The 24,894-nt window shown below is 43.3% G+C and overlaps 1 protein-coding gene across 1 annotated transcript in view; it reads right to left on the bottom strand.

Moving 5' to 3' along the window:
- The window catches only part of nkain2 (sodium/potassium transporting ATPase interacting 2), a 504,953-nt gene that overhangs the window by 275,701 nt on the left and 204,358 nt on the right, over positions 1 to 24,894 (bottom strand). Inside the window, exon 3 of the mRNA XM_067983806.1 lies at positions 1,059 to 1,139. Within this exon, the coding sequence (XP_067839907.1) occupies positions 1,059 to 1,139 (81 nt within the window). The remainder of the gene's footprint in view (positions 1 to 1,058; positions 1,140 to 24,894) is intronic.

Raw genomic sequence — 24,894 nt, forward strand, 5'->3', positions numbered from 1 at the left:
TGTGCTTGCCCTGCAGACGTAGGCATTAGCTTCTACCTACACACAGCTAAAAGTTGGCCCTATTATGGCACTACATTTTTTTACTGCTCTGAACAACACTTCGGTCAGTGAAAAAATCTCAGGTTCACAATTTTGCATCAGATGAAAATAGGACAGAAGGTGTACTTTAATATGGACAACTGCAATTTAACTATTTTTATTCAGTAACATCTCACAACAACCAGTTGAGGAAGAATTGGTTTGAGATTAGAACTTCCATATAGCCCTTATGAGCACTGTGCATTTATCAGTCATGAAAAAGTGCTCTTGGAGCAGCTAACAACACATTTGGCTCCCAAAGTACAAAGCTTCATCACAGACAGGCACCTGGCTAAGACTGCTCTGACTAAAAAAAAATGACCTTGACAGTGGCAGCCAGCCTCATATGACAAATCACCATGGAACACAATCCTACATTTATCCCTTAACTAGCTATGGCAATATTTTAAATTCTACACTTATGTTTTTTTAATTCATGTTTTAAGTTCTAGTCTACTAGTTTACATCTCATCTCAACTAGATGAAATGTTTGCACTGCACAAACTACCTCATTGTATTGTTTTGTGTTTCCATCAGCAGTACCTCACAACTCCTTATGGCACTTACTACTCTAGAGACAGCAATAATCAACATGTGAACATTATATAGAGCAACCAAAGGAGTTTCTTTCCCTTCAGGAGAAAAAAAGTATATATAGTTCCAACTTCTTCAGTGCACAGAAACATTTAGAATTCATATCATCAAATTACAATGAAGGCTGATGCAATTGCTGCTGGAATAAACAATGTTTTCCTGCAGATTTCTCTACAGGAATGGACTTACAGCATACTGTACCTGCTTGTCACAATAAAGTTTGCACAGAACAGATATAGTCACAGTTGTGTAAACCTATCCAGAATTACATGATAATCTTTTAAAATATCTCAGGAGGAAGAATGTTTCATAGAAATCACGACTTATATAATAGCTTGCATTATTACAGAGTGTGAACAGCTTTGGAACATCAGGTGGTAAATTACCTTTGCAAGGCCTCCAACCTCCAAGTAGAAGCAGATAACAAACACATTCCACGTGACCCAGAGGACCATCCAGATGGCGTACTTTGGGGGGAGGGGAAGAAAAGAGAAAAAAAGCTTGTAAAATTACTGATTTGAAGATGCCTCACTTTGAAAAAAATAAAGATGATGATGCATGTAACAGTGATCATGAAAATTGGCATCCAAAATACCAATTAGGAGTTAATGTTTCACTGTGTAAAACTTGCATTTAGGAGTATGTTGGAAATATTATTACAATATATACTAATTACTTCATAAACTATTATGTGAAAATTTACTTTGTGGATGTCACGATCAGCTTTCAAAACCCATTGTAAACAGGGAGATACAGAGTTAATCAATCTTAGAATTCTGAGGACATTAATAAACGCTTGAGGTAGTGGGGGTTAAATTGGATAGGGCCGGAAACTGGGCACGGGTATCGCGATCCGCGAATAACCCGCGCCCGGTGCTTCCTTTGCAGGCAGGACGAGAGAGTCACCTAAAAGCATTCTCTGGCAGCCTGCCAAATTCTTTTAGTACTTGTTATATGCTAAAAATAACAGTCTGCTGTCTCCACGGAGTTTGAACGGAGATCAGACATTGCACACAAAAAACACAGATGCAGGTTCCATCCCTATGTTTAAAACTGATGAATTATGTTAAAACATTGAATAAAGGTTGCGCACTACTAAATCCCACATCCTTCAATCTGCACGCCAGACTTCACCAAACTGCCAATCTGAGTTTGTACCAGGCCTGCGAGAGTGCGTGCACCAAGGTTCTCTGCTGATGCACTAGAGGCCTTGGTGCAAGAGGTGGACAGAAGGAGGGAAATCCTGTACCCGCAAGAGGGGGGGTGGGGGCAAGAGGCCCTCCAGGGGACGCAATCAATGCCAGGCCCATAGCACCACGAACATGGATGCAGTGCAGGAATAAGTTCAATGACAAGAGTGGTCAAGGCGAGTGAGGTCAACTGTCAAGTGGCATCACCTACCAACTGAACCACGCACTACACCCCCCATCACCCACATACTAACAAGCTTTTTCAATCAGTACTCAACTCCCTCAATCAGATGCCTCCTCTCACCCTTACACATTATCGTATTTTCAAGCCGCCCACCCACAACTCACAGGCCACACACACTGGCAGCTATTCAACCATGACAGGCACATCATCCAGACAAGTCCCGCTTTCTTGCAGGAGAAGGCGGCACATAACAGGAGGCAGCAAGTGGCAGTGGCATTTAGCCCCTCGAGCCTGTTCCGCCATTCAATGAGATCATGGTGGACCTGTGACCTAACTCCATGTACCCGCCTTAGCCCCATATCCCTTAATACCCTTGGTTCACAGAAATTTATCAATCTCAGATTTAACATTCATAAGTGAGCTAGCATCAACTGCCATTTGCAGAAGAGAGTTCCAAACTTCTCCCACCCTTTGCATGTAGAAGCGTTTCCTAACTTCACTCCTGTATGTCCTGGCTCTAATTTTTAGGCTATGTCCCCTAGTCCCAGTATTCAAGTATAGGAGACCTCCAAAAACAGGTACAAATGCATCAGCAGCCAGAAGCAATAATCCAGCCACTAACCTGTAAATCCTGCATGGTCCCTTTAAATAGCGCTGGTGGGTGGGTCCTCCAGCTACTCTAAGACATGTTCAGATAGTCGTGGTTAAGACAGTGCATTGAATGGAGCTTTAGGTCCCAAAATGGTGTCTATCACTTTAAATCAGTGTTGCACACTGATTGTATGCATTTTCTTCTTGCTTTACATGCTGCCGGCATTCGTTATTTGCGTCTGTGCTAAACCCTTTACCAAGATGGTGTCTGGCATGCACAATGCCATCTTGGATATTCAGGATGCTGCGTAGCGCTGAAACAACGGGCGCAGGAAGGCTCAATTTAGCGCCCTATGTCTTCATGCCCCTTAATTTAAAAATAGAGGTGTAACTCCAATTACATTTTTCTGATTTTCACACAGCTATTTTCCTTATGCTCAGCACTAAAGTCCACTTCCATAAGTACTCCCTATGAGAGTGAGTGTGACTTTATCTGTGCAACATTTGGTAAGGTACCACAGCCAGTGGTCAAATGGAAACCCTTATCACTGCTTTCAGCTTACTGGATATATCACAAGCTTTCTTGTGATCTCCTAGAGTTCAGAAAGCAGTAGAATAAACACTATGAGTCTGTAGTTTAGGTTATAAACTACAGCATAGGTTTATTAACAATAAACAAAAGGCATCATGGGGTATGGGGAGAAAGCGGGAATATGGTATTGAGATAGAGGATCAGCCATGATCATATTGAATGGCGGAGCAGGCTCGAAGGGCCAAATGGCCCACTCCTGCTTCTATTTTCTATGTTTCTATGTTTAATAAATAGATACGTAAGCAGTAGCAAAGCAGATTTACAGTAACTAACAGAATTTAGCTATTTCTCCTCAACTATAGAAAATAACAAAATAAAACACATTCTTGAACTAAAACTTAAAGTACAACTGGACGGGAGATAGTGTCCCTTAATGACAACTTTCGGCTTCGACATTGAGTACAACAACTTCAGATTATAACCAATGCTGCCATTTTCTCGGGCAGCAAGTACTGGTAATGGTTCTGCTGTTGCCATTTACACTTCCTCAGAACCCATCGTCTTTTTCTTTACTTGTCCTATTACCACCCTCCTTGCCTTGCACCATCATCCCTTATGTCATTTAATCACTCCTGCTCTTCACCCTATCACAGACCTTCCTTTTTGTTCTTTCCTCCCCTCCCTCCTTTTCCACCATCTCTGTACTTGCTTATAAGCTGTTAAATCTTCAACTTCTTCCAGTTCTGATGAAAGGTCATCGACCTGAAACGTTAACTCTGTTTCTCTCTCTACATATGCTGTCTGACCTGCTGAGTTTTCCAGCATTTTCTGTTATTATTTCAGATTTCCAACATCTGCAGTATTTTGCTTTTGACAACATTATGTGATTTCCTTCAGAGCCTGCTGCTTCCCACTCTACTGGCCTCAGGACTGATGAACTGGAGAAAAACTGTCTGAGAAATACTTTCCAATTCCTTTGAAGTTCAGCCAGAAACAGAAAAAATCAAACATGTATCTTTAACAATTGTGAATGGCTCTTAAACATGATGAGGTTGAAGACACGGAGACTGCTTGTTGGTGTGGGCTTGCCTTTTCTGATGAGTCAGCAGATTCAAATTGAATAGCTTTGCTCCATCTCGGGATAAAATTAAACTGTTCTAGCTGTTTGGATAAGTTGGGAGACTTTCCCTGATATATAAATAATTATCCTTACCAGCCTACTTTCAGAACAAATCAAGCAGGTAAATAAGATTGCAATTAAGAAAAAAGCATATTAATATCCTCTTCACTCATACAACAAACACTTTTCTGTTGTGATTCAACCATTCTGGATTATTTTCTTAATTAAGCCTGATGGTATAGTAATGACAAGGCAGAATAGAAATAATATGCCAAGGACAAAATACTGCGTTTTGTTATATTAGTAAACAGGAAGGGAGTTACAGGTTTATTCAATCTTAGAATCCTGGGGCATTTATAAATGGTTGGGATGATGTCTTTGAACTCCTCAGTTTAAGTAATGAGATGCAACTGCCTCTACAGACTCATCAGGGAAGATTTTCAACTGTAGCCCGCCCATTTCTTGCCTGAAAAAATTGTGGCCAGCTGTGGGAAGTTGGAGAGGGGTGGGGGGCACCTTGGCCCAACATCCTGCCTGAGGCGATTTTCAGGTGGTCTGGTAAATAGGCACACAGCATGCCCGTCTGAAGCAGGCAAGAGGCTGCTTGCACATGCAAATCAGGGTCCTACGTCAGTTGTTGGACCCTTTTTGCAATTTTCAGGTACAAATGAACGGGACTTTTTGTGGGTCAGAAGGAGTCCAAGGTGCACCTCCTTCTTTTACAATTACGATTGACTCCCCACTTGCTTTGCCCATGGAGACACCGGATTTCACCCCATCCCTCGGTGTGGTGAGCTGCTCATTGAGTGCTCAGCAGCTTGCCTGAGTTACACTGATGAGGCCCAAACCTGAAATTGGTTTGGATCGCTTGACACTGGCTTTAGTCGGGCAGTGGAGCATGGGCTCTGCTGACTTAATGCTCGTTTTGAGTGGAAGTTAAAAATCGCAATTTATTATCTCATACATTTGTTTAAGTTTACTTTTAATTTTTGGAAAAACTTCTCAGGTACCACTTTTTTGTTCACCAATACACTGAACATTCACTAAAAACAGCAAATAATCAAATCAACTTACACAAATTTGGTGAAAGCAAATTCCTGATACAGTGCTGCTCCATTTGAAATACCAAAATACTCTTGTAGCCACAGTATTTATGTGGCTGGTCCAGTTAAGTTTCTGGTCAATGGTGACCCCCAGGATGTTGATGGTGGGGGAATTCGGTGATGGTAATGCCATTGAATGTCAAGGGGAGGTGGTTAGACTCTGTCTTGTTGGAGATGGTCGTTGCCTGGCACTTATCTGGTGCGAATGTTATTTGCCACTTATTAGCCCAAGCCTGGATGTTGTCCAGATCTTGCTGCATGCGGGCACGGACTGCTTCATTATCTGAGGGGTTGCGAATGGAACTGAACACTGTGCAATCATCAGCGAACATCCTCATTTCTGACCTTATGATGGAGGGAAGGTCATTGATGAAGCAGTTGAAGATGGTTGGGCCTAGGACACTGCCCTGAGGAACTCCTGCAGCAATGTCCTGAGGCTGAGATAAGTGGCCTCCAAGAAGGTAGGTATGACTCCAGCCACTGGAGAGTTTTCCCCCGATTCCCATTGACTTCAATTTTCCTAAGTGAAGACTAACTGCCTCATTCACTATTTTATCACAGTTGAATGATCAAAAATGTCCTCATAAATAGAACAAATTCTGTATTCCATAGCTATTCATTGGGAATTATATGTATATAAAGTTGTATGGCATTTTACAGTACAGAAACAGGCCAATTGGCCCAACAGGTCTATGCCGGTGTGTGCTCCACATGAGCCTCATCTCACCTTATTTCATCTCACCCTTCAATTCCTTTCTCCCTCATTTGTTTATCTAGCTTCCCCTTAAATGCATCTATGATACTCGCCTCAACTACTCTGTGAGTAAAGAAGTTTTTCCTGAATTCCCTATTGGATTTATTAGTGACTATCTTATATTTATGGTCCCTAGTTCTGGTCTCCCCAGCAAGTGGAAATATCTTCTCTACATCTACCCAATCGAACCCCTTCATAATTTTGAAGACCTCTATCAGGCCACCTATTAGTGTTCACTTTTCTAGAGGTAAGAGCCCCAGCCTCTTTAGTCTTTCCTGATAGTGTATTGTGATATTGTTGAAAATTATAAATTTATCATAAAAAACTTTTCATTTAATTTTGACTTGGCTATTAGAAATACAAAGGCCACTTTAATACTCATTAAAATCCCACGCAACAACTTTTTTTCTTTTTCTAATTGGAGGGTGGTTGTTTACTATTGCAAAATCATAGATTGTGTTAAACATCACTGATACAGTTCTGGCAGTTGATAATCTAACTTTATGTTCATCTTTGAGCAAATAAAACTTCCTGTTGCATGACTGGATTGTATTACGTATTAGAAATTTCAGTCTGAATTTCAAGGAACAATGTGGACATGAGAAATATCAGCACCCTATTCAGTACCATTATTTATATGACTTACAGTGTTTCCAATTCATTCTGAAATACAAAACTCATTCTGAGTAGAAGTTGTTCACAATTTTAGATATTATCCTGCAATAATAACTCTGACAGACTTTTAACTTATGTTCTGTTTTTGACTGTAGCAACCACACTTTCTCTTAAATTTAAATCTTCACTTTTTTAATATGACAAACAATGAACTCAGGCATGAAGTAGAAGAAAAGCTGTTTTCGCCATTTCTCCAGAGTTTCCGCCAATCTTCTGCTGAAGTTACAACAGGGGATCAGGAGAACCTGTGCAGAAATTCTCCCCCTGAAAGTTTAGTATAGTACAAAGTGCTGTGAGCACTTTTCCACTTGGTGACATTGTGAATTGCCTAATCCATTAATTTTTGTCCCACTTGTAGTGGCCGGTTAACAATCCAAATGTTAAGATAAAACTGTCAATATTATGCCCCTCTACAAAATTTGAAATAAGATTTAATTAATGAAACGATGGGCCCTGAGTTCCATGATCCATTTACTGGATTTGCTGCCAATATGTGTTTCTCTGCCATCGGCCTTATGCTGCAACAGGCTCTCCTCATGCTGAAACTCTTCCTTTTCGCTGGCCTTAAATTTGTGTCACTCCCTCTCTTCCTGCAATCTGTTTTGCTCTTGCTCTCAAGTCTGGTAATTGATTTTGCTCTTGTTGTTGCTCTTCATCCCATTTACTTAGCTCTATCTCAACCTCCAATTTCAATATTTATAGCTGAAGTGTCCTTCCTTTGTCTTTCTTCTCAACTTCATGCTGGCACCGTTTCTCTTCAATCGTTAATTGCACAAGTTCAATTTGATCGGATCGGCGTTTTTAGGTATTACTGTTTCTGTTCTGCTTGCTTTTAGGTTTAAAATACTTTCTCACCCATGTAACACAGCAACCTGGGTAGCTATCACCAACTGTTACAAATTTGGGTCTGCTGTTGATAGCTACTCAGATTCAGTGATGTCAGTGGATCCCTTATGCAGTCTGATCCCCTGCTTGTTGTGGAAGTTGGCTTCCAGTGAAGTCTATCTACCAGCGTGGTAGCAGGACCCGAGAATATAACAAGTAAACTCCCTTGTGTTCCAGACCGGATCTCTGCGTTTTATGAACATGTGTGACTTCAATCTGTCCAAAGGCAGATCAAATTAACATTAGGCAAGTGATGTTCAGTTCAATTTGTAAGCTGCTTTATTCCAAAGCCGGCAAACCATAAAGAACACTGAGTATGATGAGGGATACTTGGCACAACTTCTGTCCATGTAGTATCACAAAAATAAATAAAGAATAAGCAGATGGTAGCCCACTTTTTTAAAATCTCTCTCTCTGACCCAAAAGAGTTTGTCAACACCAGGGGTCTGGATGAATGCCCAGATATTGTTAATGAATTGGGCATTGTTTGAGATCTCATCTGCCTATGCTTCCACAACTGGGGTTGTCCAGGGAAACCAAAATAATTACTTATTACTGCATACATTTCCGTGGAAAAATGGTCAAAAAGAATCCTGAACCGTGACAATGTCACATGCTGGAATTCCAGGCAGTCCTGCCTCTGGAGCCCCCAGTGTACCGCATGCCCATAGGAAGGAGGCGTACAGCAATCAAAGCGTGGAAGTGGCACTCACCAGATACGGATAGGCTGCTTCCTTACAACAGACAGTTGCAAAACAACCAGGTGCTGTAAGGAAAGAGACCATCCTGGAAAGGGGGTCATTTTAGTTCACCTCCACCATCTTCTGCTGCGTTTGCCTGTTCTTGGCTCGACGATGGTGGATTCCCCTTTCCCCCCTAACCCCGCCCCCCCACCCCCCGACCCTCCAATCCTCACACTCACTGTTTAGGCTAACACAAGAAGAACGGTTACTTCAGCAAGGTACGGTGGAATTATATCTCAGCGAGGAGACAATATCTTCAGGAGAGATGAAAATTGGCAGAAAAGGATGAAGGGGGAAAGAAAATCAGAAAAATACTCGACTGTAGTAAAGGACAAAGTTAAAGGATACAAATATAAGATAGTCACTAATATATCCAATAAGGAATTCAGGAGAAACTTCTTTACCCAGAGAGTGGTTAGAATGTGGAACTTGCTACCACAAGGAGTAGTTGAAGCGAATGGAATAGATGTATTTAAGAGGCAGCTAGATAAGTACTTGAGGGAGAAAGGAATAGAAGGATATGTTAATGGGGTTAGATGAAGTCGGGTGGGAGGAGGCTTGTATGGAACATAAACACCAGCATAGACCAGTTGGACCAAATGGCCTGTTTCTGTGCTGTAAATTCTATGTACTACTCAAATAGTTTGACGGGAGATCCATATGGCAAAAACAATTTTTGTCTCATGAGATGTGGATATTTTATATATATTATTATAAAATTGGTACATTTGTGTGTAGTCCCTGTCTGTCGCAACTCAGGCGGCAAGCGCTGACACTATTTAAAATATTTAAAAATTGTAATTAAAAAATTACAATTTCACAATAGTATTATCCATACTGTCTATTGTGTTCTGATTTCATTAACATTTTTACTTGGAGATCTCATCCTTTCTCAAAACTCTATCCTTGCAGTTGACATTTTTCCCCAGAGCTATCGCTCTGTGCCTACAATTTCCTGGATGATCAGGTGCAGTATTTCCGAGCATACACCAGCACGATTCCCTCTTAAAGCATCGTTTCCGAATTCTTTCATTGCATATGTGCATCTCTCCCACACTGTCACACTCCAGCAATGATGTGGATACCACATGGCAAATTAACTTCTGAATGTTTTGCAAGGTAATTTTTGATACAAAAGATATTGGGGAAAATTATTTTGTGATGTGCTCCCAGTGGTTACATCAGGATTGCACCTACTGGTGCCCTCTGGTGTTGACCCCGTTGGAATTTGTGGGGTCAGTGAGAGGGCACTTAGTTAGCACGGGCTTGCGGCTGCAAGTACCTCTATGGGTACATCTATGGTGCCTGCCTGCCCCATGTAGGCAGAATCTTTGGTGCCTACCTGCTATTGGAGAGGGAGGAGTTGTCCAGGTCCCCTCCCCGACTACAGCCATGGTCCCCATAGCTGCCTGAGCAAAGAGGCCGCTTTTGAAAATGTAAAAGTAATAACTCTCTTCTTCAGGGATCAGACCACTACCCTGACCTGGAAGTCACTGGTGGAGACCACATCCACCCATATGGAGGCTGGAATACCTCACCTCACTGGACCTACGAGCTTCCACAATCTTGAATGAACCATTGGAGCAAGATCTCTGGGTGTAGAGAGTCCCCACCTTTGGCTATGCCCTACAGATGATATTTGCCCTGTAAGGGACGGGAGGAGGTTCCGCTCCTTACAAGACAAATTGGAAATTCCAAGAAACGGCAGAGACTCAGTGCAATCAGGTCTCCGTCATTTTCTAGTGGATTCCTCCGGTCTCTCCCTCGAGTTACGGTGGGAGACCAATAGAACCCCCTAGAAATTTCAGCCATGGTGTATCAGGAGGGGTTGTTACAAATGCAATTAATGTTTATTACAGCACCCATGTTAGAATACACTAATTTATTTTTCAACAAACCAATCAAATGACATTGACACCACTGTCTCTGACGTGTTCTACAAAATCATTCCAAACTGTCCACTCCCTCCTCCTGCAAATCCTGGGCCTCTTCCCCCTATTACTCGCAGACCATACATTTCACCTCCAGTTTTGCAAAATCCCAAGATGACCTCCTTCATACAGCCAAACCTAAAGATGACCCAATGCACTGCTGCTTAACCTCATTGTCCACCACCCAGTGTGGTAAAACCCCATCACAGTTAAACCAAATTCCAGAACCTCACTGCATTGTTGCCAAACCCAGGTACTATCAACCAATACTACCAAAACCTAGGATCTTGGTTGAAATTATGGAGATAATTTTAACCGAACCCACCGAACTTGATTTGGAGCGTAAAATCGGGCGGGGTGTAAAATGGGTGTCCGACCTGAACCCGCGCCATTCCCACCATGTGGATTAGGTTAAAATTACCCCCTATGTATTCATAAGAGAGCAACAAATCACAACTGAAGAGATAAGGAATGTATAAATCAAAAATGAAGAACATAGAAAGACATTATATCACTGGAAAGAGTTGATGTAGTTGAGGGGTCAAAGACAGAATCTATTTGGTTAGAATTAAGGAACAGTACAGAAGCTATTACGCTACTGGATGTATACTATAGATCACCAAATAGTAGGAAGGAGATAGAGGAGCAAATTTGCAGGCAAATTACTGAAAGATGCAAGAACTATAGAATAGTGATAATGGCGGATGTCAATTATCCCAATAGAGAGTGGGATAGCAAAGGGGGGAGGAATTCCTGAAATATGTACAACAGAACTTTCTTGATTAGTGTGTTTCCAGCCCAACAAGGAAGGAAGCAGTGCTGGATCTAGTTATGGGAATGAAGTCGGGCAAGTGGAGCATGTTTCAGTGGGGGAGCATTCGGGGAACAGTGATCATAATAACATCAAGTTTAGAATAGTTATGGAACAATCAAGCATAAAAATATTTAACTGGAGGAGGATGAATTTCAATGAGTTAAAAGGAGATCTGGCCCAGGTGAATTGGAATCAAAAACTGATAGGCAAAACAGTAATTGAACAATGGGAGGCCTTCAAAAGGTAATGGTTCGGGTACAGAGTAGACACATTCCCACAAGAGGGAAAGGAAGGGCACCCAAAGCTAGAGCTTCCTGGATGACTAAAGATATAGAGATTAAAATGAAACAGAAAAAGGAATCTTATGACAAATGTAAGGTTCTTAATACAGTAGAGAACCAAGCTGAATACAGAGAGTACAGAGGAGATCTAAAAAAGGGAATAACAGGGGCAAAGGGAGAGTATGAGACTAGATTAGTGACCAAGATAAAAGGGAACCCAAAAGTCTTTTATAAACACATAAATATTAAAAGGGTAGTCAAAGGAAGGGCGGGGTCGATTAGGGCCAAAAAAGGAAATCTTCTTGTAGAGGCAGAGGGCATGGTTGAGGTACTAAATGAATACTTCGCATCTGTCTTCACTAAAGCAGATGATGCTGCTGCCAATGTAGCCGTAATGGAGGAGATAGTGGTGATATTGAATAGGATAAAAATAGATAAAGAGGAGGTACTTAAAAGATTGGCAGTACTCAAAGTAGAAAAGTCACTCGGTCCGGATGGGATGCATCCTATGTTACTGAGGGAAGTAAGGGTGGAAATTGTGGAGGCTTTGGCCACAATCCTTCAATCCTCCTTAGATAAGGGAGTGGTGCCAGGGGACTGGAGGATTGCAAATGTTACAGCCCTGTTCAAAAAAGAGGAAAGGGATAAACTCGGCAATTACAGGTCAGTCAGCCTAACATCGGTGGTGGGGAAACTTTTACAGACAATAATCCGGGACAATATGAATTCGCATTTGGAAAAATATGGGCTAATAAATGAAAATCAGCATGGAACTGTAAAAGGCAAATCATGTTTGACTAACTTGATTGAGTTCTTTGATGAAGTAACGGAGAGGGTTGATAAGGGTAGTGCGGTTGATGTTGTGCGTACGGATTTTCAAAAGGCATTTGATAAAGTAGCACATAATAGACTTGATGGCAAAATTAAAGCCAATGGAATTAAAGGGACAGTGGCAGCGTGCTTACAAAATTGGATAAGGGACAGAAAGCAGAGAGTAGCAGGTGAACGGTTGTTTTTCAGACTGGAGGGAAGTATACAGTGGTGTTCCCCAGGTGTTGGTTTTAGGATCACTGTTATGTTTGATATATGTAAGGAATCTTACAACACCAGGTTATAGTCCAACAATTTTATTTTAAAATCACAAGCTTTCGGAGATTATCCCCTTCGTCGGGTGAATGAGTGGAAGGTTCTCAAATCGCATATCTTATATTAGGCTGGGACAGCATCACACCAATCAAAAGGTGTCGTTGTTGTTCAAACAGGCCAGTCACGGAGAACAGCACGTCCCAGTACACTGGATATACATTGTGTCAATTACACAGACAGACAGAAAGAGACCCAAATGGCAGAGAGAGAGAGAGAGAATATTAAAACACATAACTTTTTTCCCCCTTTTGACATGTATGCTCAAGCTGTCAGGAAATGCGTCAATGCCAGATTCATCAGCCGCACTCACAAGACAGTCCAGAATGTCACCCGAGCACAACGCAACGCCATCAACGCTCTCAAGGCCAACTGCAACATCGTCATCAAACCAGCGGACAAAGGAGGAGCCATTGTCATACAGAACAGAACGGACTATTGCAAAGAAGCATACCGACAACTGGACAACCAGGAACACTACAGACAGTTACCCGCAGATCCGACCAAAGAACACACCCACCAGCTCAACAAACTGATCAAGACCTTCAATCCAGACCTTCAAAGCATCCTACGTGCTCTCATTCCACGTACTCCCCGCGTGGGAGACTTCTACTGCCTCCCAAAGATACACAAAGCCAACACACCCGGACGTCCTATCGTATCAGGCAACGGAACCCTGTGTGAGAACCTCTCTGGATACGTCGAGGGCATCCTGAAACCCATCGTACAGGGAACCCCCAGCTTCTGTCGCGACACTACAGACTTCCTACAAAAACTCAGCACCCATGGACCAGTTGAACCAGGAACACTTCTCACCACGATGGACGTCTCGGCACTCTACACCAGTATCCCCCACGATGACGGCATCGCTGCAACAGCCTCAGTACTCAACACCAACAACAGCCAATCTCCAGACGCCATCCTACAACTCATCCGCTTCATCCTGGATCACAATGTCTTCACCTTCGATAACCAGTTCTTTACCCAAACACACGGAACAGCCATGGGGACCAAATTCGCACCCCAATACGCCAACATTTTCATGCACAAGTTCGAGCAGGACTTCTTCACTGCACAGGATCTCCAACCAACGCTATACACCAGATACATCGACGACATTTTCTTCCTATGGACCCACGGCGAAGACAAGAATCACTGAAGAGACTACACGATAACATCAACAAGTTCCATCCCACCATCAAACTCACCATGGACTACTCCTCAGAATCGGTTTCTTTCTTGGACACACAAATCTCCATCAAAGACGGGCACCTCAGCACCTCACTCTACCGCAAGCCCATGGACAACCTCACGATGCTCCACTTTTCCAACTTCCACCCTAACCACGTCAAAGAGGCCATCCCCTATGGACAGGCCCTACGAATACACAGGATCTGCTCAGACGAGGAGGAACGCGATGGACACCTACAGACGCTGAAAGACGCCCTCGTAAGAACGGGATATGACGCTCGACTCATCGATCGACAGTTCCGACGGGCCACAGCGAAGAATCGCATAGACCTCCTCAGGAGACTAACACGGGACGAAACCAACAGAGTACCCTTCGTCGTCCAGTACTTCCCCGGAGCGGAGAAACTACGCCATGTTCTCCGCAGCCTTCAACATGTCATCGATGACGACGAACACCTCACTAAGGCCATCCCCACGCCTCCACTACTCGCCTTCAAACAGCCACCCAACCTCAAACAGACCTTCGTTCGCAGCAAATTACCCAGCTTTCAGGAGAACAGCGTCCACGACACAACACAACCCTGCCACAGCAACCTCTGCAAGACATGCCAGATCATCGACACGGATACCACCATCACACGAGAGGACACCACCCACCAGGTACATGGTTCATACTCCTGTGACTCGGCCAACGTTGTCTACCTCATACGTTGTAGGAAAGGATGCCCCGGAGCATGGTACATTGGCGAGACCATGCAGACACTGCGACAACGGATGAACGGACACCGCGCAACAATCGCCAGACAGGAGGGTTCCCTCCCAGTCGGGGAACACTTTAGCAGTCAAGGACATTCAGCCACCGATCTTCGGGTCAGCGTTCTCCAAGGCGGCCTTCGAGACACACGACAACGCAAAATCGGCGAGCAGAAGTTGATAGCCAAGTTCCGCACCCATGAGGACGGCCTCAACCGGGATCTTGGGTTCATGTCACGCTACACGTAACCCCACCAGCAAAAAGGGGAAAAAAAAGTTATGTGTTTTAATATTCTCTCTCTCTCTCTCTCTCTGCCATTTGGGTCTCTTTCTTTCTGTCTGTTTAATTGACACAATGTATATCCAGTGTACTGGGACGTGCTGTTCTCCGTGACTGGCCTGTTTGAACAACAACGACACCTTTTGATTGGTGTGATGCTGTCCCAGCCTGATATAAGATATGCGATTTGAGAACCTTCCACTCATTCACCTGACGAAGGGGATAATCTCCGAAAGCTTGTGATTTTAAAATAAAATTGTTGGACTATAACCTGGTGTTGTAAGATTCCTTACATTTGTCCACCCAAGTCCATCACCGGCATCTCCACATCATGTTTGATGTATATTAATAACTTGGGGAGACAGGGCATAATTTCAAAGTTTGCAGATGACACAAAACTAGGAAATGAGGAGGATAATAACAGACTTCAGGAGAACATACACAGACTGGTGAAATGGGCAGACATATGGCAGATGAAATTTAATGCAGAGAAGTATGAAGTGACAGGAAAAATGAGGAGAGGCAATATAAACTAAATGGTACAATTTTAAAGGGGGTGCAGGAACAGAGAAACCTGGGGGTGTATGTACACAAATCTTTGAAGGTGGCAGCACAAGTTGAGAAGGCTGTTAAAAAAGCCTATGTGATCCTTGGCTTTATTAATAGAGGCATAGAGTACAAAAGCAAGGAAGTTATGCTAAACCTTTATTAAACACTGGTTAGGCCTCAGTTGGAGTATTGTGTTCAATTCTGGGCACCACACTTCCGGAAAGATGTCAAGGCCTTAGAGAGGGTGCAGAAGATATTTACGAGAATGGTGCCAGGAATGAGAGACTTCAGTTATCTGGAGAAACTGGGAAAGCTGTGATTGTTCTCCTTAGAGCAGGGAAGGTTAAGAGGAAATTTGATGAGATGTTCAAACTCATGAAAGGTTTTGACAGACTAAATAAGAAGAAATTGTTTCCAGTGGTAGAAGGGTTGGTAACCGGGGACACAGATTTAAAATAATTGGCAAAAGAACCAGAGGTGACATGTGGAATTTTTTTTTATGCAGCGAGTTGTTGTGATTTGGAATGCACTGCCTGAAAGGCTGATGGAAGCAGACTCAATAGTATTGTTCAAAAGGGAATTGGATAAATACTTGAATGGAAATTTCTTTGCAGGGCTATGAGGAAAGAGCAGGGAAGTGGGACTAATTGGATAGCTCTACTAAGGAGCCAGCACAGACACAATGGGTAGAATGGGCCTCATCCTGTGCTGTATCATTCTGTGATTCCATGACTACAAATGAGAAACTATTAAAGAGGTATGAAAACAACAAAGCAAGCATAAGCAGTCAGCAAAATCTACCAATAAAATGATAAGAGATGCCAACAAAATTGCATCAAGTGTTGTTTTAAAATACTTTTGGTGACCATCTTGTTTTTATTGGCTAAGCGGAGAATTTACTACTCAAAACAAGGTTCGCCACATACTAAAGGCATAAAATTACAAAATGTACAACCAAATGATTATACTTACTTGTACAACAGAATTTTCTATTTTCAAAATGCTTCCAACAAATGCTTCCTCCTCTATTGGAGGCCTGTGTCTGTCTGAGAAGCCCGAGTTCAGTGTTTATGACAGTTGAAAACTATCAGGTGGATGTAGCTCTCAGGAATAATTTATAACTACAACTTGCAGATTTTTAAAATCTGGCTTTAAACATATTTAATTAATTCATGCCAAGGCTTGCTGTTTGTAATCCACACCCTTTTCCTCTGGAGTTGGACTGACAACTAAAACCTCCAGGGAAATATTATTAGAAGGATTTAAGATAATTTGAGCTTTTTGTATAAAATTATTGAAACATTGTTAAATATTGAACTTTGAAACTTTATATGAGGCATCTTTCACAGGGACAGGACTTTAGTTATATTCAGGCAGTTATTTATTTGGCAAATTTTGTGCTCTGAAATGTTATCATTGTTTAGTGTTTACGTGTCAAGCAATGCATTTGAAATGGTTAGAATAGCTGTATTTATTTTCTTTATTTGCATTTATGGGTCATTTCTTATCCTAGAAAAATGTAGGTCCATTATTTTGAGTGATCACTCTCTTGAGTGAGTCCCAACTCTCCAAACCTCCGAGAGTATCTATCCTGGCCTTAAGATCTAGGTAAGCTTTAATATTGTGTCTGGGAAATGAACAGCAAACCCTATCTGGTAATTGTTGTTAGCTACTAAACTTAACCTTTCCATGCAAAAGTTCTCATTCCTGCCATCACAAGTGGTAGAGCATTACATCAGAGCTAGTTTTAAATTTAAAGTATCAAGCAAATTTATTTTATAAAAGATGAACTAGCAAATAAGTAATAGACGTGTAATTTAGTTATATGTTTACTCTATACATCCTTCCACCTAAGTGGACAACTATTTGTAAACAACCATTGAATAATAATGCTTGTTTTCTTAGCTATCCAGTCGTAGCCAGAGAATCTTCTGCAATGGCTTCTCTTCCTGTTCCCACACCGTTACCTTTGGAGTCCCCCAAGAGATCTATCCTTGGCCCCCTCCTATTTCTCATCTACATGTTGCCCATCAGTGACATCAGCTGAAAACACGACATCAGATTCCACATGTACGTTGACGACACTCAGTTCTACCTCACCACTTCTCTTGTTGCCTCTCCAATGCCTCTGTGTTGTCAGACCGCTTGTTGGATATACAGTCCTAGATGAGCCGAAATCTCCTCCAACTAAACATAGTGATGACCATTTTTTTTGGTCCCCTTCACAAACTCTGTTCCCTAGGCGCTGATTCCATCCCTCTCCCTGGCCACTGCCTCAGGCTGAACTAGACTGTTTGCAACCTCGGCATCCTATATGACCTTGAGCTGAGCTTCCGAACCCATATCCTCTCCATCACCAAAACCGCTTATTTCCCCTCTGTAACATTGCCCGTCGCCATCCCTGCCTTAGCCCATCTGCTGCTGAAACTCTCACCCATGCTTTTGTTTCCTCTCGACTCGACCAAAGCTCTCTGGCCGGCCTCCCATCTGTCAACCTCCATAAACTTGAGCTCATCTAAGATTCTGCTGTTCGTATCCTAAATCGCACCATGTCCTGCTCACCCATCACTCCTGTGCTCGCTGACCTACATTGGCTCCCGGTCCACCAATGCTTCCAATTTAAAATTCTCATCCATTTGTTCAAATCCCTCCATGGCCTCACCGCTCCCTATCTCTGTAACCTCCTTCAGCCCTACAATTCTGTGAGAACTCTGCTTTCCTCCAATTCTTGCCTCTTGTGCATCCCTGACATCCTTCGCTCTACCATCGGCAGCCATGCCTTCAGCCTTCTAGGCCCTATGTTCTGGAATTCCCTTCCTAAACCTCTCCACCTCTCTCTCCTTCTTTAAGACGGTCTTTAAAACCTACCTCTTTGATCAAGCATTTGGTCACCTGTCCTAATGTCTCCTTTTTTGGCTCAATGCCAATTTTTGTCTGATTACACTTCTGTGAAGTGCCTTGGAACATTTTACTACATTAAAGGTGCTATATAAATGCAAGTTGTTGTTGTTTGGAAAATTATGACTAATGCATCTGCAATTTCCTCACCTATTTTGTTTAATACTGCTGGGCAGAAACCATCAGGCCCTGGAGATTTGTCTATCTTAAGTCCCATTATTTTCTTCATTACCATTCTTTTTACTTATACTAAATCCAATAAGTTCCTCCCCTTGACTTATTTTTAGGTTCTCTTGTACCACTGGTATTTTGTCCTCTTCCTCTACTGTGAAAATGGATACAAAGTATTCATTTAACAAGTCTGCCATTTCCTTATTGTCCATTACAGTCTCACCTGCATCAGTCTTTAATGTGCCCACATTCCCTCTTACCATTCCCCTTTTCTTAATATATTTCGAAAAACTTTTACTGTTAGCTTTGATATTCGTTGCAAGTTTTTTTTTTCATATTCCCTTTTTGTACCTCTTACTACTTTCTTTGTAACCATTTGTTGCTTTTTATAGCTTTCGTTGGATTTCCACTTTTCCTTGAATTTATGTAGGCATTTTCTTTTAGTTTGATACTGTCAATGTGCAGCTGGTAATAAACCACAAGTACCAAATCATAATGAGTAAGAAAGTGAATAGGGAAGGAAGAAAAACAAAGAATGATACTGGACATGAGCTTAGGGAGGTCAATGAGTTCACCGTCTTCCATTCCCTTTACTGCATCCACATCCAGAATCTTTTTCGAAGAAGTGCTAAAAATTCTAAATTTCAACATCTTTGGTTTCTCTGCAAATTTTTTGAGTAGTGAGTTATGATAGGTATTAATTTAGATATAGTGCTGAGGGTATTATCAGGGAACTGACTTGTAATTGGGACATTATCGTTTTTCTTGCCATATGCTGGTTTATTTAATTGGCTAGACCATCCCTACGGTTATTAGATTTTTTTGAACTGCAAACGCACTAATATGTATTGATAGCAAATTCTATTACAGAAAATTAATAAAAGCATTTTTAAAAAAGATAGCAAATTATTATCAGCATTATAGAAACTTGATTGATTGACTAGAGAGATTATTCAGTTGAAATATCAACTAATAGGTATAGCTGGTATGGGTTTTGCATGGTGAATTTTGCTGCCACTCTCAATTAGGCAAGTAGAGATGAAATGCAACCAAAGCAACAGAAACTGGAAGGACATATTGAAAGTTCATTTGGCATTTCTCCAGGCTGAAATGAGACCAGCAAATTAAAAAAGAATTAAAATTCATCTGTGTTGACATCACCCCGAACGGAAAAGAAAATGAGGAAGGAGAGAACTGAATGCGCATCAAGAGCCCCCAACTTGAGTTTGTTTATCTGTCAAGACATTTTTATTTGCACTTTACAAGGAGCAAGAAAAATAGAGAAATTCATTAAAGAAACTTTAACCTACAAGTACAAAACACCATACATTTGTGAGCAATTATAAATTAGATGTGAACTCCAACCAATCAGATGGATAAGGATAGCAACTTCAATCGGTTGGTTGCATTCATGCCTCTGGGTGGGAAGGTTGTAGGTTCAAGTCCCACATCAGGGCCTGAGCTCTACACTTCAGGGCAATAAGATGTGAGTGCTGCATTGTCAGAGGTGCCATCTTTTAGATGAGATGTAAAAACATCTGCCTGTTTAGGGGGATTTTAAAGGTTACATAACACTATTACACTATTTTTAAAAAAGCAAGGCGTCCTCCTTCAAATAATAGTATAAAAAACAGATTAAATGGTCTTACTGCTTTATGTGGGATTCAAGTTAATCCATTTAGGAAACATATATTGAGCAGATTTTCTTGTGCCTGCACATGGGGCTATTGTATTGCCTGGGCGTAGCCAAGGACCACGCCAAATTTTCCTCTTTTCACTGTGCACAGGCGATCCAACAGCCCGGAGAGCAGGAACGTAGGGCTCGATTTTCAAATGGCGGCGGGGGAGGGGGTGCGCGGGTAACCCGACTGATAAAATCTTACCGTTTCCCACGCAATACGAGTTAATTGGTGGCCCATAACGTGGCTTCCGGGTTTACCATCCGAAAGCTGTGCAGTGGGTGGACTGCGCAGCTGCATGAGAGGCTGTCAGCTGGAGCGGCTCTATTTAAAGGGCCATTTGCTCCAAAGGCTTTTGCTGCAGCAAACACCAAAAAGGCACAATGGAGCAGCACAGGGGCAAGGCTGCTCCAAGGTTCAATGATGCCTCACTGCAGCAGCTACTGGCCGGGATGAGGAGGAGGAGAGAAGTGTTTTACCCCGCAGACGGAAGGAAGTGCCCTGCCTCTGCCACCAAGAAGGCCTGGTTCGAGGTGGCAGAAAAGGTCACCAGCAGCAGCAACATCTCCCACACCTGGATCCAGTGCAGGAAGCGTTTCAATGACCTAATTAGGTCAGCAAAATTGAGTACACTTATTGAATCTCCTACATTCCGTGTTGTACATCACCCATCCCCCCCCAACTCATACTGCACTGCCAAGACTACTCCATCACATCACTCCTCACACCCACTTAAGGCTCTTCCTCAACTTACCTGCACTTCCTGAGCACTTCCTCACCTCCCCATTAAGCACCCGAACAACACCACTCACCCTAATCCTCATCCAATGTGATGGGTCTGTCTCATACTCACCCTCTGATGCATCTCTTTCACGGTCAGCCTCACCCAAAGCATTGCATTCATCAGCTGGCTACTTCACCATCATTCACTCACATGTCTGGAGTTCCTCCCCTTCTAGCAGAAGAGAGCACAAAATGCACGCGAGAGGGTGAGGACTGGAGGGGGGGGCGACAACAAATAGTGGTCCTCACAGATGCGGAGCAGGAGGCCCTGCAGATCAGCTGCATCCTCGAGTGCCTGACCATCGGGGACATCGAGACTGGCACCCCACAAACTTCTGGTGACACAACTTTAACATTCATCACACAGAACATGAATTGATCTTAACAATGATTGGCATTTTGAGCGCCTTAGTATGCTCATCGCAACATGAAACATCTATGATGATGCTTAATATTGCCTTCTGTTCTCTTACAGACCCTTCAACAACCGCAGTGACGGCAGAGGGCGTTTCCTCAGAGGCCATCCTTTAAAAGGAGAATGATCGAGGGACAGCAACACATTTGCGAGGTGCTGGAACAGGTGCCATGCACACTTTCCACAATAGTGCAGAGAATAGAGGAGTCCAACTCTTGCATCAGTGGAATAACGGCACAGGTAAGTGCGGGAATGTCTGCGATGGAGAGGATGGCAGCCTACGTTGAGCTTCCAGCAAACGAGTCCATTCAAGCCCTGACAATGGTCGTTTGGAGTCAGGATGAACCACATCTTGCCACCTTAAACAGGCAGACAGATACACTAGCACTGGCCTTACAGGACATCACACATGTCCTCCAAACTGTTGTCCAGCAGGGTGGTAAGGGTGATGTGGGCCTGGCCCAGGGGAGTGATGATGAAAGGGGACATGGAAGTGGGGATGCCACTCAAAGCGTTCCCACGTCTCACCCGTTGCCCCCCTTCTCAACCAGTATCCGCAATGCTGCCTCCGCTCCAGGTGGCCGAGTCTGCCCCTGCACAGGTGCAGGTGGAGCAGTCTTTGGAGGGGCCCTCATGGGCTCCAAAACTCAGAGGGTGTAGGCCAAAAGCATCTAAATAGTCAGGGCATGAACATGAGCAACCTGTCACTATCTCTGCTGCAGCTACAGGAGATGCACTACATAGAAGTAGTCGGAAGAGAAAGGCAAAGGATTTATGATCACAAAGGGTGTCTGACAGACTGTCATGTTTTCCATTTATATTAGTTTTATGTTATATTCACATTAAATGTTATCATTCTCACCACTACTGCCACGTCTTGCCCATTCTTGACTGACTTTTGTGATTGGGCCCTTTCATAAGCTTCACCATAAACGGCGACACTTGATGCCACCCATTGGGTCACTTTACAGTGTGTGTATGTGTAGTTGCAGGACTGTTTTGTGCAGGGGGCGGGAGGGGTTAGGTCTGGTGTGGGCGCTGCTCTTTCCAGGTGGTCTGAGGACTGGACCCTTCACACTTTCTGATGTTAGGAGAACCGTTCACATATCACTGACTCCCTGGCCTCACGAGCATCCAGGTGAGCAGCTGCTCTGCCCATGGGTTCGTCCTCCTCCTCCTCCCCCTCCTCCTCCTCCTCCTCTTCCTCAATGTGGATAGCAGATGTGGATGGGGCCTCCTCCCCCTCTGCGTTGCAAGATGCAACACACTACTAAAATGCGTCCCACTCTGTCTGGTGTGTATTGAAGCACTCCCCCAGAATGATCAATGCACCTAAATTGCATCTTGAGCAGCCCTATAGCATGCACAATTGTAGACCTGGTGGTAATATGGCTGTCGTTATATTGAAGCTGTTGCTCGGTGATGAGGTTCCTCAGAGGTGTCATGAGCCACGTGTGCAGGGGGTGTCCCTTATCCCCGAGGAACCAGCCCTTAAGGTTGTTCAGTGCATGGAAGAGGGGCGGGATATTGGATTCCCTCAGAATGAAGGAATCGTGGCAGTTGCCAGGGAATCTGGTGCACATGTGAAGGAATCTTTTGCGGTGGTCACAAACAAGCTGAGCGTTGATGGAGTGATACCACTTTCTGTTGATGAACAGTCCTAGCTCGTGTGGAGGTGCTCGGATTGCTACATGGTAGCAATTGATTGCACCCTGCACCCGTGGGAAGCCTGCCACAGAGTGGAATCCTACTGCCCTCTCCGTCTGGTTGAGGTCGTCCATGGGGAAGTTGACATATTGCGAGGCCCTGCGGAACAAGCCGTCGGTGACCTGCCTTATGCACTTGTGTGCAGATGACTGAGAGACCCCGGGGATGTCCCTGGAGGCATCCTGGAATGATCCAGAGGCAAAGAAGATGAGGGCAGTGGTGACTTTGACAGCGATGGGTAATGAGATGTCACACGGCCCAGTCAGGAGCAGCTCGGCGTGAAGGAGGCTGCAGATGTCTGCGACCACCTGGCAACTCACTCTCAGCCTCTGTACGCTCAGCTCCTCAGAGAGGTCCAGGAAGCTGAGCCTTGGTCTGCAGACCCTCTGGCGAGGGTAGTGCCTCCAGCGACGTCGCTGTCTCTGTTGTTGCCCTCTGTGCTCTTGTGCAGGTGCCTGTGGCGCAGCACTGTGTTGTGGAGCTGCAAGTGGCGGAAGTGCATGCCGTGCCTGGTGAGGCTGGTGATGTTGCTCGTCCTCTGATGTAGTGGCGAATGCAGCCATGGCACCCCCCATCCTGATGGTGTCAGTTTGAGGGGGTCAGAATAGTTAGTAAATATATATAAACAAAAGAATTCTGATTGGAAACTAAGAATTTTCAGTGTAAACTCAAAGATCTCCCAGCCAAAAGTTTGTCTGAAAGACCAGAGTGCCCTGCTGCAAGAATTCACCTTTTATTCCCATCTGTCAAACAAGCATTTGAGTGTCCAACTGGCTGCTGGCTGAAACACATCTCCTAAAACATGGAGTGTTTCCCACAGCAGGGGGGACACGCTGAGGCTGAACGAAAATTGGTCCCCTGCCTCAAACACCATGAAATTAACTATTTCAAATACTTAAACTATCTAAATAACTGTGTTAACTATCAACCCGCTGGCTTTAATTGCCGGTGGGACTTCCGCATTTGTGAGGCGCGCGCGCACACAGACGTGTCTGTGGGGAACCCGTAAGTCGGCGGGCTGGAGCCAGCTTCCTCACCCGCTCGGGATTTCCCCTATTTTCAGAGCCCCCAACGCACCTGCACTTCTGCTTGAAAATCGAGCCCATAGTAACTAAAATGATAACATCCAAATAAACGTAGATTTCCAATTTTTCTTCCCTGCATAATTGGATTTGTTTTGCTGTTAATCCACAGCCCTCTTTTTCTAATGAAGTCCTCCATTACACCAAGTGCTGTAATAACCTAGTGCAGCCTAGTCCAGCTGTGAGCTGATAACAAAGTTCAATCATTAAAAGGGTTCAAGTCTTAATAACATTTAAGTTTAGGACTGGGATTCCACAAGGCAGTGATAGCTTTGGCAGATAGATAATCAGTTTGTTTAAAGGAATGGTAAATCATGGTTATAGCAGATTCCATTTGAGCAAACCAAAATTATTCATTCTGGGAGTTAATACCAGGAAACATAGGCTGTACTCTATCGGCTTTATCCTCTTAAATAATATATCAATTAAAAAGTTTTTTCATTGAATTACAATTAAGTAGTTCTAATTATTTTTCCACATCCTCATTTACACTGATTTGTATTTCAAAGATATTGACTTTTTTTTCCCTCTGCTGTCTTTATTATATTGTTTTTGTTATTCTATCCCTGATGTATACAGCACTAGCTTTTGTTATTCTAATTCTGACATGTATGTGTAATACAGTATGCATCTTAATGCCTTCAGGCAGGAATTTTGTTATTCTGTTTGACGTAGCAGGCTTTACTGTCCAATTTAGAAGAAGTTTTAAGGAGAAACAGAGGAATTGACCTTACAAATGCTGACTATTTCCTCCATCTAGTTAAAAAG

The sequence above is a fragment of the Heptranchias perlo genome, chromosome 5, assembly GCF_035084215.1.
Source record: "Heptranchias perlo isolate sHepPer1 chromosome 5, sHepPer1.hap1, whole genome shotgun sequence".
Classification (NCBI taxonomy): domain Eukaryota; kingdom Metazoa; phylum Chordata; class Chondrichthyes; order Hexanchiformes; family Hexanchidae; genus Heptranchias; species Heptranchias perlo.